This window comes from Alosa pseudoharengus, unplaced genomic scaffold (genome assembly GCF_046254945.1).
Source record: "Alosa pseudoharengus isolate Yale_2024_CS ecotype anadromous, Long Island Sound unplaced genomic scaffold, YU_APseudo_1.1 YU_APseudo_1.1_scf_20, whole genome shotgun sequence".
In the NCBI taxonomy this organism is placed as follows: Eukaryota; Metazoa; Chordata; class Actinopteri; order Clupeiformes; family Clupeidae; genus Alosa; species Alosa pseudoharengus.
This window is the reverse complement of record NW_027468664.1, coordinates 35,651,425-35,665,794: the sequence shown is the minus strand read 5'-3', so window position 1 is coordinate 35,665,794 and position 14,370 is coordinate 35,651,425. Positions and strand designations below refer to the sequence as shown.

Below are 14,370 nucleotides of genomic sequence, written 5' to 3'. Positions count from 1 at the left end.
CTCTGTTTAGATTAGAAACATGCTGACATAGGCCGTGACAGAACATTTCTAGGGGGTGGGGTATTACACGTTGCCAATGTTTCCACCAATGATATGTATCGCTGCATCATCAACAACGTTGTTGGAACTATGGTGTTCGAACGTCGGAGGTAGCGAATTGCGACACAGGTATGATGCTTTCTGGAAACAGGTGTAACAGTGTCGTTGTTTGGTCGCAAGTTGCGTCGTACCATGGTGGTTGAGCAACGTCGTTGCTAACTTTTCTAGAAACGACCCCCAGGTGGGTTGCTTTCTGACATTTTGCTGGTTTTAGCTGTTTTTAGCTGGTCTTTGCTGGTTTTCTTCCAGCTCTTGCTGGTCTTTGCTGGTGTAGCTGGTTGGGCCCACAGGTGGACATGCTGGCATAACTATCTGAGGAAGCTGGTCATGCTGGTGACCAGCCTGCCAAGCTTGACATTGTTGGTTTAAGTCATGCTATATTGCTAGAATGACCAACATAAGTTGGTATGGCCAGTTAAACCAGCAATGTAAAACCAGCAACACCAGCTAAAATTACCAGCTTGAGGTGGTACGTCAAGCAAAACCAGCTGATTTCCATTGTATGCTGGGTAAACCAGCTAGACCAGCAAAACTCTTGCGAAAACATACAGCTGGTCAACCATCATATGGTTGTCACTCTTGCGAAAACAACCAGCTGTTCAACCAGCAAACCACCTTAAGCTTGCCAGGCTGTTTCCAGCAGGGATGTGGCATAAGCGTATATCTGCAACAGCTTTACGACTATTTGTTGACCATCAATTTACCTCATTTTAAAATAATATTTATTTTCAATATTTTTGGTCATATGCATGTTTATACGTATTAAGTAGTGATGCTTAGAAAGACAAGGAACTTGTGGATTCTGAAGTTTTGACCCAACCTTTTTCATATAGGAGGCTGGGGTGGAGAAAAAAATAAAATCAGCAACCAGATCTTTGTGCTTTGTCACTGTGCTGATCAACTGGCCCCGGTGTTTGAAGACATTCTCAAAACCAATGAAACAGTGTACAATCCCACAGTGTTTCAAAAATAATCATCCTGGGGGGTATTCCATCAACGCCGCTAATGAAGCTCAACAGAAATAGCCTGGCTTGAACTCAATTGAACTAGCGTAGACTTTCACTTGGGGCTGAAGCCATTCCATTTACTCAAGTTAACTGCATCTTGCCTTTGTTTATTCAAGCGTGTCTGCTCATGCACGAGTGAGAAAAGTAGACCAAAACAGTAGATTGATAAAAAGAGGATATATGTTGTAAAAGTAAGGGGAAAATAGAGGATTTCAGTTTGGTTTACAAGCGCCATCTAGTGCTGCCGCGATTAGTCGACTTAGTCGATCTAATCGACCATGAAAATTAGTCGACGGCAATTTTTTTTAGTCAAAGAGTCGTTTTACTATTGACCGCCTATTTATTTTTGGTCTCAAACGGCTCACTGTAATGTTATATTAACTCTATGTTATTAACTCTTGAAAAGTACAATGACTCTCTTTGGATGTTAAACAGGCTACTAAGACTTTGGCAGTCATGTTTTAAACCCAGCTATGCACACAAGTGTTAACGCCAGCAGCAAAGCTGCGTGCCTGCCTGCTTTCAGCGCATTCTGATGTTAGGCTCATTTGCAAAGTCCTCAACTACTGTCGCCTTTCAAAGTCCAGCGTTTCTCGAACTATGGACCGCGCGGACCAGCACCGGCCGTAACGTGGACACTGCTGGTCCGGAGCCGTGGAGATAAATTATTCCTGGATCTTCGTCTGATAATTTGCTGCGCAAACCGACAGAAAACAAACGTTTCTGCTATCAGTAGGAAATACTTGCTAATTTGGTGTCATCAAACATAGAGGCATACAATTAAATGGTGGTAGCCTATGAGCGTTCATTCAATGCACGAGAGAAACTGAAACCACTTGATAACATTAGTAGCAAAGCTCCAATTCAACCTATTGGAAGGCTATTTAATTATGAAACTACATTTAATAGAACAATGTGGATTGATGCTACTTCCATAAACACAGAGCACAGACTATAATACACTATCTAGAGTATTGTATAGTCAAATTTGAATAACGTGGCCAAAAGTTTGTGGCATAATTAAATATGTCAATATTCTTTCCATTTGCCTACCAGTGTATGATGCTTGCACCCATGACACCCATAAAATGCTGTTGTTTTGAGAAGTATTTATCATGGAACCATGCAAAAACAATGGAACTATTGTAATTATATTTTACATTAGTAAAGCAGTCCTCTGATGTGCATGTTTTCACAAACTTGTTGTGAACAATGTTAGCATTTTAAACACTGGCTGCTTTGAAGTGCATGTATAACAATAGCATAACAATAATAATTGTGATGTGATATAATGATAATTTGATGGGAGGTGGGTTCATGTAGGTGGGCCCTATGACCCCAAAGTATGCCATGACCGGGCCACAGGTCAAAGAAGTTGTCTATGTCCATGGCAACACTGGCATACAAATAAAGTCTATCAAAGGTCTGACATTAGATCTGAAGGTAGCATGTTTTTTATGTTTTTTACATAATGTTTTTCAACAGTTTACTTACAGTAATACAGCTTCTAACAAAAGTAGGGTGATATATATTTTACGTTTTCCCTTTAGTTGAGTTCAAAATAAAACGGACACAACAAAATAACAAACACAAAAAAATTAGTCGTTTAGATTAGTCGACTAATCGAAAAATTAGTCGAAAAATTAGTCGTTAGAAAATTAGTCGTTAGTGGCAGCACTAGCGCCATCTACAGGTTTGAAAGGAAAATCATAAAACTGAACATCGAGAGAGGAAAAAAAATAGATAATAACTTATATAAATTGTAGAATAATGAAAGCATAAATTTAAACAACACTGATCATGGTTTAAAATGAATTTTTGATTGTCTTTACTCTTGAACAAACGAGTGAATGAATAAATAGCATAACCTCAAACCAACATGGCATAGGCTGATACGTTCAGGGTTCACTCCAAATTATAATGTAGGCTAGGTAGCCTATAGGTGATCATAAATTGACCCTTTGCTAAGTCCTGCCCATCGAATGCAGATGAGCTAATGGCTGTCCAGCAGCTCTAGTCAACACCGGTCTGAGGTTGTCGGACTTGGCAACAGTAACTAAGGGGGGTGGGATTTAGCGAAGGGTCAATTACACTAAGTGGGGAATAACTTATAATAGGCTACAGTCTGCCATAAGTCTCAAGTCTCATAGGTCTGTCAAAGTGGACGATGTCGGCGTGGACACATCTCGATGCCCTGTGTCTCTCCGGATTTTGCAAATTAGTGGTAATATGCTTTTTTTTTTTCAAGTATTTTCGGTAAAAACAGTTTAGCGCACCTATCGTACACCCGACAGGAACTTTTGGACATTGGTTCCTGCAATCCCGACATCTTTATCAGCGCAATACTAAGAGATTGCTAAATCAACAAGACCTACGAACTCCACCACACTGACCGAAAGGAACTTCAGACGGTCCAGGAAATGTAAACAAAGGGGATTTTGTGGAGGAGTTCGAGCGAGGCTAAAGCTAATTCCACATAGACTCGCTCTTCCAAGCCTTTTCCTTGCCAATGTTCGCTCCCTGGTGAACAAAATGGACGAACTGTGGCTGCGGATCACCACACACAGAATAATTATGAACTGCAACATCATGATTTTCACAGAAACTTGGCTTAACAGTGAAATACCCAACACCGCTATCGAGCTACCTGGACGCTGCATTCTCCGTGCCGACAGAACAGCTGACTCCGGTAAGACCAAAGGTGGGGGTTTGTGCATTTATGTTAACAAAACGTGGTGCATGGACACCACCATCACCGAAAGTCAGTGCTCAGCGAACCTAGAGTATCTCATGGTTAAGTGTAGACCTTTCTATCTGCCCAGTGAGTTTACATCAACTGTAGTAACAGCAGCCTACCACCGAATGCTAATGCCAAGCTTGCCATGAAAGAACTGCATTCTGTTATCAGTAAACAAACTCTGCATTCCGAGGCAGCCTTCATTGTCGCGGGTGACTTCAACCACTCAAATTAAAAAACTGTACTGCCCAAATTTCATCAAAATGTATCATGCCCCACAAGAGGAGATAATATTTTAGACCATGTTTACACAAACATAGCTGATGCCTACAAAGCCGCTCCCCTCCCCCACCTAGGACACTCAGATCACCTCTCATTGTTTCTACTGCCCAAATACTCAGAACTCATCAAACGTGTGAAACCAACAGTTAGGACAGTCAAAGTGTGGCCAGAGGGAGCTGACTCAGCACTTCAGCAGCATTTTGAAAACACTGACTGGAGAGTGTTCGCAACTCAGGCCACCCATGACTCCCACATGGACATTGATTCCTATGCCTCCTCCGTTTTGGACTGTATGAATTACAACATCAACAGTGTCACCACCCTCAAACGGATTACGATTTTCCCTAATCAGAAGCCATGGATGAACAGTGAGGTCAGACTGCTATGTCCCCTGTCCTGTCCCCGCATGCTTTAAAACCATGCGACCCATTACCTGCCTATGAAAACTCTGCCCGGATTCCTGGCCTGTCTGCCGACCCACCACATGCCCCTTGACAACTCCTTTCCCTTGGACAATTCCAACGCTGGACTATTGAACTTTCTGTCACTAAATTAGGATTAATGCATTATCATACTGGATACTTAATCATCCCACCTCTTGTAACTTTCACCTCAGGTGGCTTTAAACACCATGTCCTATTCTCTACACCTGACTATCATATGCATTTGTCATGTATACAGACCTTACTGTCCTGTATTTGACCCTAGGCAGATGGGTCAGGCCCTTGAGTCGTGGATCTGCTCGAAGTTTCTTCCTATATGTATCTCCAATTCTAGGGAGTTTTTCCTCTCCCCTGTTACCCATGGGCCTTCTTTTCTTTTCTTCCTTTCTTTTTCTCTGATTGTCTACACTCTGTAAAGCGCCATGATACATGTGTAATGTTTTGGCGCTCTATAAGCACAATAAATTGAATTGAAATTAAAACCACCTCCATTGTGCCGGTGTCAAAAAACTCCACTGCAACAAGCCTTAATGACTTCCGTCGAGTTGCACTCACCCCCATCATCATGAAGTGCTTCAAGAGGCTGGTGCTGGCCCATCTTAAGACCTGCTTACCACCCTCACTGGACTCCTTTCAATTCGCCTACCGTCAGAACAGGAGCACAGAGGATGCCATCTCTACGGCATTTCACTCTGCCCTGTCCCACCTTGACAATAGCAACACCTAAGTGAGAATGCTGTTCATTGACTTTAGTTCAGCATTCAACACCATCATCCCCTCCAGACTGATCACCAAACTCAGTGAACTGGGCATCAATACCTTCCTCTGTAACTGGATTCGGGACTTCCTAACCAACAGACCTCAGTCTGTTAGGTTAGATAATCACACCTCCTCAACCATCACCCTGAACACCGGCGTACCACAGCGATGTGTGCTGAGCCATCTCCTCTACTCCCTCTTCACCTATGACTGTACACCTGTACATGGTTCTAACATCATTGTCAAGTTTGCAGACGACACTACAATGATTGGTCTCATCAGCAACAATGATGAAATGGCCTACAGGGAGGAGGTCCATCACCTTACATCGTGGTGCACTGACAACAACCTGGCTCTCAACACCATGAAGACCAAAGAGCTCATTTTGGACTTCAGGAAGTCTAAAGCTGGCACACACACACCCATTCTCATCAACGGGACTGAGGTGGAGCGTGTCACCAGCTTCAAGTTCCTGGGTGTCCACATCTCTGAGGACCTCTCTTGGACCCTCAACACCTCTACCCTGATCAGCGTCATTTCTTTCTGAGGAGACTATAGAAGGTCCACCTGTCTCCCCAGATCCTGGTGAACTTCTACCGCTGCACCATCGAGAGCATCCTCACCAACTGTGTCACAGTTTGGTATGGCAACTGCCCCTGCCCACGAACGAAAAGCACTGCAGAGGGTGGTGAAAACTGCCCAACGCATCAACGGTTCCTCACTCCCCTCCATCGAGGCCATCCAGGACATGCAATGCTTGCGTAAGGCGCACCACATCATTAATGACTGTTCTCACCCCAACCACAGACTGTTCTCCCCATTACCCTCTGGGAGGCGTTACAGGTCTCTCCGCACCCGAACCAGCAGGTTCAGAGGAAGCTACTTTCCTGCAGCTGTCACCTTACTGAACTCTGCATCCTGGTGACAACCAATCAACTAAGCTTTTTTGCACTTCTGGTTAGACGCAAACTGCATTTTGTTGGCTTTGTACTTGTACTCTGCACAATGACAATAAAGTTGAATCTAATCTAACCTAATATAATGTTTAATCTTGAATTCATAGGTGAGCACAGCTTTGATTTGAAGTTCACAAACAATCAACAACACATGAAGCGCTTTTAATCATTGGTTGCCTAGGCTATATAGGCTACAGAATCTTAATTGGCTTGCATTAGATTTAATTTAGCCCACTGGCATAGCCTATTTACTGTCACTGAACAGGCTACTAAATGTGCATGACCCTTTATCAACAGTAGGACAGTATAACTAAGAATGCCATATGGCTCTAGAATTACAGAAATGATCATGGTGATAAGCGATATAAAAGCTTCACGAACGTTATGAACGCCTCCCTTGGTGTACTGTTGTGCTACGTGTTACACCACCACAGAATGCAGATGATGGTGAGTAGCAAGATTCTTAGAACCACACAGATGTCAAGTTAATATTTTTTAAGTTGTATAATTTTCATAAATTCTTCGTAACTAGTGAATGAATATGTAAATCATTGCTTGGTGACACTTTCGGAAAAAAAGTTTCGACTTCAATTTTGGAAGATGTAGGCTACAGGTGATGAGAACATGAAAGCACAGGTTGACGGAACCGTCTTTTGGGACTCGTTTTCCTACTGATGTTTTTTTTTTTTGCAACACATCTTGATTATATATACTCTTAATCCTGTGAGGGAAATTTGGTCTCTGCATTTATTCCATCTCTGAATTAGTGAAACACACACAGCACACAGTGAACACACAGTGAGGTGAAGCACACACTAACCCAGAGCAATAAGCTGCCTGCTACAGCGGTGTTCGGGGAGCAGTGAGGGGTTAGGTGCCTTGCTGTATCTGTATAGATGGACCGATATCAGTTTGCTTATCAACAGAGGTGAAAATAGTTTCAAATTATTGTCAGTACTACTACCACAACCTTCATCACTTAATTTATTCACCTCTACTCTGGATATCAGCAGGGCTGGCAACTTGTTAGTTCAGCCTGAAGTGAGCTGAAGTGAAAGTGTGCATGCATAGCACACACACTGAAAAAAAATCAACACACCTAAATAGGCTACATTAATTTTAATTAATTAATTAATGAATTATTTGTTGCATACTCATCAGGACCTGTAATCTTTCTTATCTTTCTTTCTAATATAACTCTTCTGGATAAACTGTTCTCATGCCTTGCTTGTTTTTAGTCTAAATCAATCAATTCCATGAGTTGGTGTTATTTAAAAGCCTATATGTTAGGCCATGTTCATGAAAAATATATTGCCAATATACAGTAGGCATTTAGAAAAAAATCAACATGGCATTCCATCATTTTTTAGAACATAAAGTAAAATAAACTCACCTCTGTTTCTTTTTTTATGACCTCATGTTACCCTTCGAGATAAAGTTAGTTTCAATCTGTCACTGATATTTCCACGTGAATGAAGATAGCCAGTACCCTCCAGAATTACTGGCACCTCTGCTAAAGTTGACTAAAAAGAGGAACATTTATTGATTTATGATACATTATTCATTCACAAAGAAAATTGGTGTCCTTTAAGGTTGGATATTTCCTCATTTTTTTACTTAAGGCATTAAGATCAATTTCTAAAATTTCTGTTTTTAGTCAACTTTAGCAAAGGTGCCAATAATTCTGGAGGGTACTGTAGCCTACCAATAGATCGGATTGAGTGTAAAGTAATGGTGTGGTGGTAATTAGTTTAGTTGTTGCGCTTTCATTTTGAGACAGATGTGCTGATAGACAGTAGCCTAAAACATAATATCCAAGTTATCTATCTCAATGCACAGATTTCGTTGTCAGTTTAATCTATAAACCACACAACCATTGGAGGAAGCATAGACAAAAAGTTAGCATGAGAAAATGCAAGTGTGGCGTGAGGGATTAGGTTAGGGTTAGGGTTTTCTATTGTGGCAGCTCTGGGTTTGGCAGGCAACTGCTTTCTTCTCGTTCTAGTGCTATGTACCGGCATACTTTCACCCCTGTTTATCAGGAGAAAAGATCTGTTGAGAAAGCTATAAACCTGACTCTTCACTTCACTCTGCAACACCTGGAAACAAGCTATTCCTACACATGTATCTTGTTCATAGATTTCAGCTCAGCCATTAATCCTCTCACACTCTTTTCCAGGCTTCAAGACATCAACATTAACTCTGGTTAGGTGAAACCTTGACTTTCTTGGAAACAGAACTTAGTCTAGCCAGGCTGATGACACCACTACCACTGGGCTACTCAATAATACAATAAACAAGTTATATACCTAAATGTATTGAATATACTGGACTGATCTTGTTGCAGTGGTACTTCAATCACTGTACTTCTGCAAGCTGGATTTGTAAATATTGACTCACTACATTCTTCTACTCTTCTTCGCACTACATATTCTTGTGTGTGCATGTGTGTTCTTTATGTGTGTGTTTTTGGGCCCTGTATGTTTGTTCTTCTGTTATTTCACAGGAACTAAGCAACCACTATGCTGTTCCCACACAATTACTACCAACATTGATGCATGATCTGTACCTACATTTAAGCGTGTAATCTTTGCAAACATGTTTTGTTGTATTTTCTGTATTGAAAATAGGCAATAAGTCTGATTACTATCTATAACTGGTTTTGATTTTTTTATACTATAGGCAAGATGTTACTCAAGTGTGGGTATACTGAAAAAAAATATGGGTGTTCCTTGTGTGAAGTGATTCTGTGAATTCACTATTACAAAAAGTAAGACACAGTACTTCTTTTGCCATTTTATTATCATATTCACTACATCCATAACTTCATGTTTCACTTAGGCATAAAAAAGTGACACAGAGGCCAAAATCCTTAGCATGGGAAGGACAAGAGAATGCACAATTTGAACTGGTGTGAATTATCTGGAGTGGAAAATGTGGTGGAGGTTGTGTCTTTGACAGTTGGAAGAGGGCATGGGATTTGTGAATAATTGTAAACACTGGTTTCAGTCAATGAAATCAGATGGCTGTGTAATAACCCAAGGAGGTTGTAGGTTACAGTGATTTTGGAATAGCTAAGGGATTTAACGTTAGATTTAACACCAAGCAAGTCCATAAAATCTCACTTCTTTGTTGTGGAGAATAGACCTTAACTGTGACCACCCACTCTGATTCCGGAACAAAGAATCCAATTAATTTTCTCCATTGAGAGCTGGATTATAAACCATACAATCGTCACCATCCAAGGTAGACTTAAAGCCAGCTATGGCATGATTAAGCGATTGTATATGCTCATATAGACACCAAAAGTTCAGTCGGGCATCAACCTTGTTTTGAGAAAAGTACTATACTACCCAAAATCCTAATGTGTAAAAGCAGAGCCTTTGATTGGTAGAAACCGTTGCCATGGAAATGTTTATGACTTAACTCCCTTGAGTAGAAAAAGCAAACACACACCCAAAGTAGGAGTTTTTTTTGAGGTGCTGGTCACGGGATACGTAATATTCTGAACAGGAGACCAAAGGCTGGGTGTTTACCATGTTAGGTGTGTTCTTTCACAGGTGGATTGTAAGACTTGAGAAACGTTTTTAATTAAACTATTGGCATATGAGCTGCTAGAGGGTGCGGTCTCCTTTTGTTCAGAATATGACTTAAATTCCGCCACAACCACATTTGTTTGCTCGCTCAAACAACATGGATACCAATACCAGAGATGCGTGGCCATCCGATGAAAACTGTTTTTCTCACCAAGAAAGTTGAATTTACTCACTGTAAACGGTAGGAAGTTATTCATCTTCTTGTCTTACATTCAAAAGGAAGCATGTTAAACTATCGTTAAGTTGGAAAACATTGGAAAATGTATAATTCACAATAGCTGATGGGATCAGTAGTTCCTCCTTTTGGAAATTAAAATACTGTATTTACATACCTTTGCCTTTTTTTAGTTTTTCATGCATATTTTTTATTGATTTGCAGACGCTTTTTAACCAAAGCGACTTATATTTGTCAATTATATTACAAGGGTCACTGTCCCCGGAGCAACTCAGGGTAAAGTGCCTTGCTCAAGGGCACAACCGTGGAAGCCAAGTATTGAATCCACAATTTTTCAGGCTACTGTATGTTAGCCCACTTAACCTTAATCACTACGCTACCACCGCTACCACACTACAACCGCCCATAAATACAGGGTTGCTAATAACTGTGGCATATGTTTTTTGTTAAAAATATTTATTTCCTTGAAATATTTATTTTTCTCAAAATGGATTTGATTCCCTTCAAGGTGGAGTTTATCTTCTTTTTACTCAACTTTACCAGGGGTGCCAATACATGAAAAAAATCTCTGCTAAGGCTATATGGCCCAGCTCTTTTGATACATATTCATGAAGATCTGTTGAGATTAAAACGTTGCCCTTTTAGAATAAATAAAGTATTTCTTGGAGCCCATATACAGTGTGCAGACCATCTCCTTCTCTCTCTATGTGTGTGTGCACACATGCATACAGTCTAGCAAATAGATACAGAGGAGTTTGTCATTTATAGTTTGTCATGAAACAGTTCATGCTTTTTGGATGTAAGTGATTTGTTATAATTAGGGAAAGCTGTGCTATGGTTTAGTAATTACAGTTTAGAGCATAATGACAGGGACACTCACAATCTGACGGTGAAATGGAGCAAACTTAAGCTCCACCTCCTTCCAGCGCCTGTTCAGCTGGAGGAGACTGGGCTCCACCAGCTTGGCTGCACCTGCTTTTGACAGCATACCTCCCAGCTCACAGACATCACATAGATCCATTTGTTTCTGATCCAGTGCACTGCCAACCTCCTGATGAACAAAAATCACACACACACACACACACGCACACACACACACACACACACACACGCACGCTTCAGGGTCAATTCATTGCCACCCTCTGTGGTACAGAAAATTACATATCAGCTCCTCTGCAATGTCACACCAGCCTTCACACCTGCAAATGATTATTAAGCTTGAATGAAAATAATGAGAAAGCCAAGCCATTAAAAATGTGGTACTACATTTTATTTAAGAATCCTTAAGAATCCTTAATGTTATCCCACCAGGATTTTGTGATCTTGCAAGCAAATGTATGACTCTCCCCCAATTGCAGGTTGCAGTTTTCTCTTCACGCCAGATTTCAGAAAAAAGGAGTCATGGAATCTATTTGCGACAAAAAAAACCCCTCAAAAGCACAACAATTGTTTCAATGTTTTGCAAATTCGTTCACTTTTGGTCAAAACAATCACTTCAAACCATGGTAAGAATGTAGCAGGATCACAATTTGTGTGATTTCCTACAAAACGAAAATAAAAATCATTGTGATTCTAAGCGCAATTTTTCAGAATTTAGAATTTTTCAGAACTTAGTAGCCTTTTGGCTGCAACAATCACAATAAACCCTCACAAAATCCTGGTTGGTCTGTACAACTTATTCACGTTTCCCACAAATAGTGTGCTATCACTGCTACTTGTCATGACGGGTGTAACGATTCACGGAGGGGAACAAGTCAGTTGACCCCTGATTAGCTGAATGTCACTGTGATCATCTGAAACACAGAGAAATCTGAATTACAGAGGGCTGGGTGGTGACAATAGGATGGGAAAACATAGAATCACACAGATGCATGATTAACTGTGATTGCAACTTAGCATAAAATTCACTGCGTGAAAAGGGATGTATCAAAGAGTATTTGGACAAAGTAAGGATCATCCACACTATCCTGTTTTCATTTGAATCCAAAACACTTTTGTAATCTACTTTGGTGTTTTTGAGCTCCTGAAACAAAATGTTTTGAAAACACTGTCGGCCCCGTATTCATTTACACTTTAATGTGGACAAACATCTGAAAACTATGACTCATGTTCCCTTCCTTATTGGATCTTGCCAGTCTGATGTTTCTTGACTCTCCATGACACGCCTCAACTTCCACCACTAGCCTGCCAGCAATGAATACAATCCTTTCGGGGGGCCCGGTGCAGCGGGTGGGTGACGAATCAAAACACGAAAAACAATGGTTCCATGTCTTCCTTGTGGGGCTACGAGCCCACCAAGTTTCATGTAGCCCGTTCTTTCAGTGTCCCGTGAATCATTGACAGAAATTCACTGAAGAAAATAAATAAATAAATAAAAATCCAGAAGAAAAAAAAATCGTTTTGCTAGCGCGGCGGTCATAATTAGTCTTAGCTAATGGCTTGTCTGCCTCATTCTGTGCTGATAACAGAATGGGCAGACGACATTACTACATTACAAGTGACCTTGTAATTTCCTTCATGTTTCAGTCAATTCACACGCACACAGCTCAATGGGATAGAATGAGCTTTCTGACCCCGAAATGCATGCACATTTTGCTGTGATGTCGACTGTGAAGGGGTCAATATGGACACCAAAATACGAGCTTAACTAGCTTTGGTGTGTTTGGTAGTATCTGTAGTGCAGTTTAATTACCCATTTTACATTGCTGAATGGCCATGTGATTCGTGCGAATGGTCATGTGATCCATGCTTCAGGTGTCCCCCTTACTGTCTATGTATCCCGTGCAGACGAGATTTGGGCATTGAAAATATACTGTGTGGACGGACAACCATATTTAAAAATGGAACAATGTTTTAAAATGAAAACAGACTAGTGTAGACAGCCTTAAAGGGAGGTTTTCAGGAAAATGCCTGACTTTGTTAGTTGATGGCTTGGCTTTTCAAATGCTAATAGTAGTCAATGTTGGTTGGGGCTGTGCACTGAAGCCTGCAACCTCTCCCAGATGCCATTAAAGTATCTGTGGCAGAGTCCTGTAACGGGTCGAGTACCCACGGGTACCCGCATAGAACTTGGATTGTGACATTTCTAAAATTCACGGGCAGGGGTGCAGGCGGATAAGGAACTCCTTGCGGGCCGGTAGCGGATGAGAACCAAAACAGTATTTTAGTTTGCTGAAATAAAACATAAATTAAAAATATGTGCAATATTTGTATGTCTAAATTACCATTACCACAACACAAATATGTGTTTTGGTCAAGATAGCCTATGACCTTTGACCATCATGTCACTACTGCGACTTTGATTTCTTCAATGCATCTCGTAGTTGGAGCGTTGCCAGCATAGGCATAGGCCTACATATTGCTATTGTATGTGATGGTCAGGTTGTATTTTTTTCTTCTAATATTAATAGGTCTATTTGTGTAATGTTCTGATGCAGCAAGCTTTGGGCTCACTGCAAAAACTGCTTATCTAATAAAATATAACCAAGATTATTAATCTTATATCAGGATAAAAAAACTAGTTTATATTGATTTCAATATAAAGAGACTTACCTAGCGCTTTCTTGTGAAATCATTTTACTTAATTTAAGAAAAGTTTGACATCTCATCCTGAAAACAAGCAAATTTTTCTGCCAGTGCGTTTAGCAAATTTGTCCTAAAAACAAGCAAATTTGTCTGCCAGTGCGTTAATTAAATTTGTCTTATTAAGACTCCTTAAAATAAGTCAAAGTCTTCTTAAATTAAGTCAAAATGATCTTTTGAGAGAACGCTAGGTAAGTCTTTTCATACTAAAAACAATACCAAATGCATTTTTTGATCTTATTATAAGATTAATAACACTTGGTTAGATTTCATTTTTTGCAGTGTAACTGTTGTCGCCACAATTGTACAGTACAATTGCATTGTAATGGCTGCTGTTGGACTGCCCATGTTTCTGTCACTGTATGAAAACTTCTGATTATAAGATTAATAACACTTGGTTAGATTTAATTTTTTGCAGTGCTATGGTTCGTTATTCTAAGATTTAGCACTAATGCACAAGTTATCAGGTCCATAGCCTATTTAAAGATGCCGATGGTAGGCTACTTGAATCGCGCAAAAAAAGCACACTTTAGGCTATATTGTTCATTAGCTTAAGATTTAAATTGAATGTGAAATGCTCAAATCAAATGTAAAAGTTGACAAGGGCGCGTGAAATATTTGTATTAGGTTATGTTTGTAGCCCTACATGCTCCAATAGCGCAAAAGAAAACACTTGTTAGGCTGTTTCATAGAGAGCCTAGCCTATATTGTGATGTTGAGAGGTGCGAGATAAA

General features: G+C 40.4%; 1 protein-coding gene across 1 annotated transcript in view; it reads right to left on the bottom strand.

Annotated features, from left to right (window-relative positions):
- The window catches only part of dmd (dystrophin), a 541,017-nt gene that overhangs the window by 238,483 nt on the left and 288,164 nt on the right, over positions 1-14,370 (bottom strand). Inside the window, exon 41 of the mRNA XM_076297170.1 lies at positions 10,935-11,105. Coding sequence (XP_076153285.1) covers positions 10,935-11,105 — 171 coding nt within the window. The remainder of the gene's footprint in view (positions 1-10,934; positions 11,106-14,370) is intronic.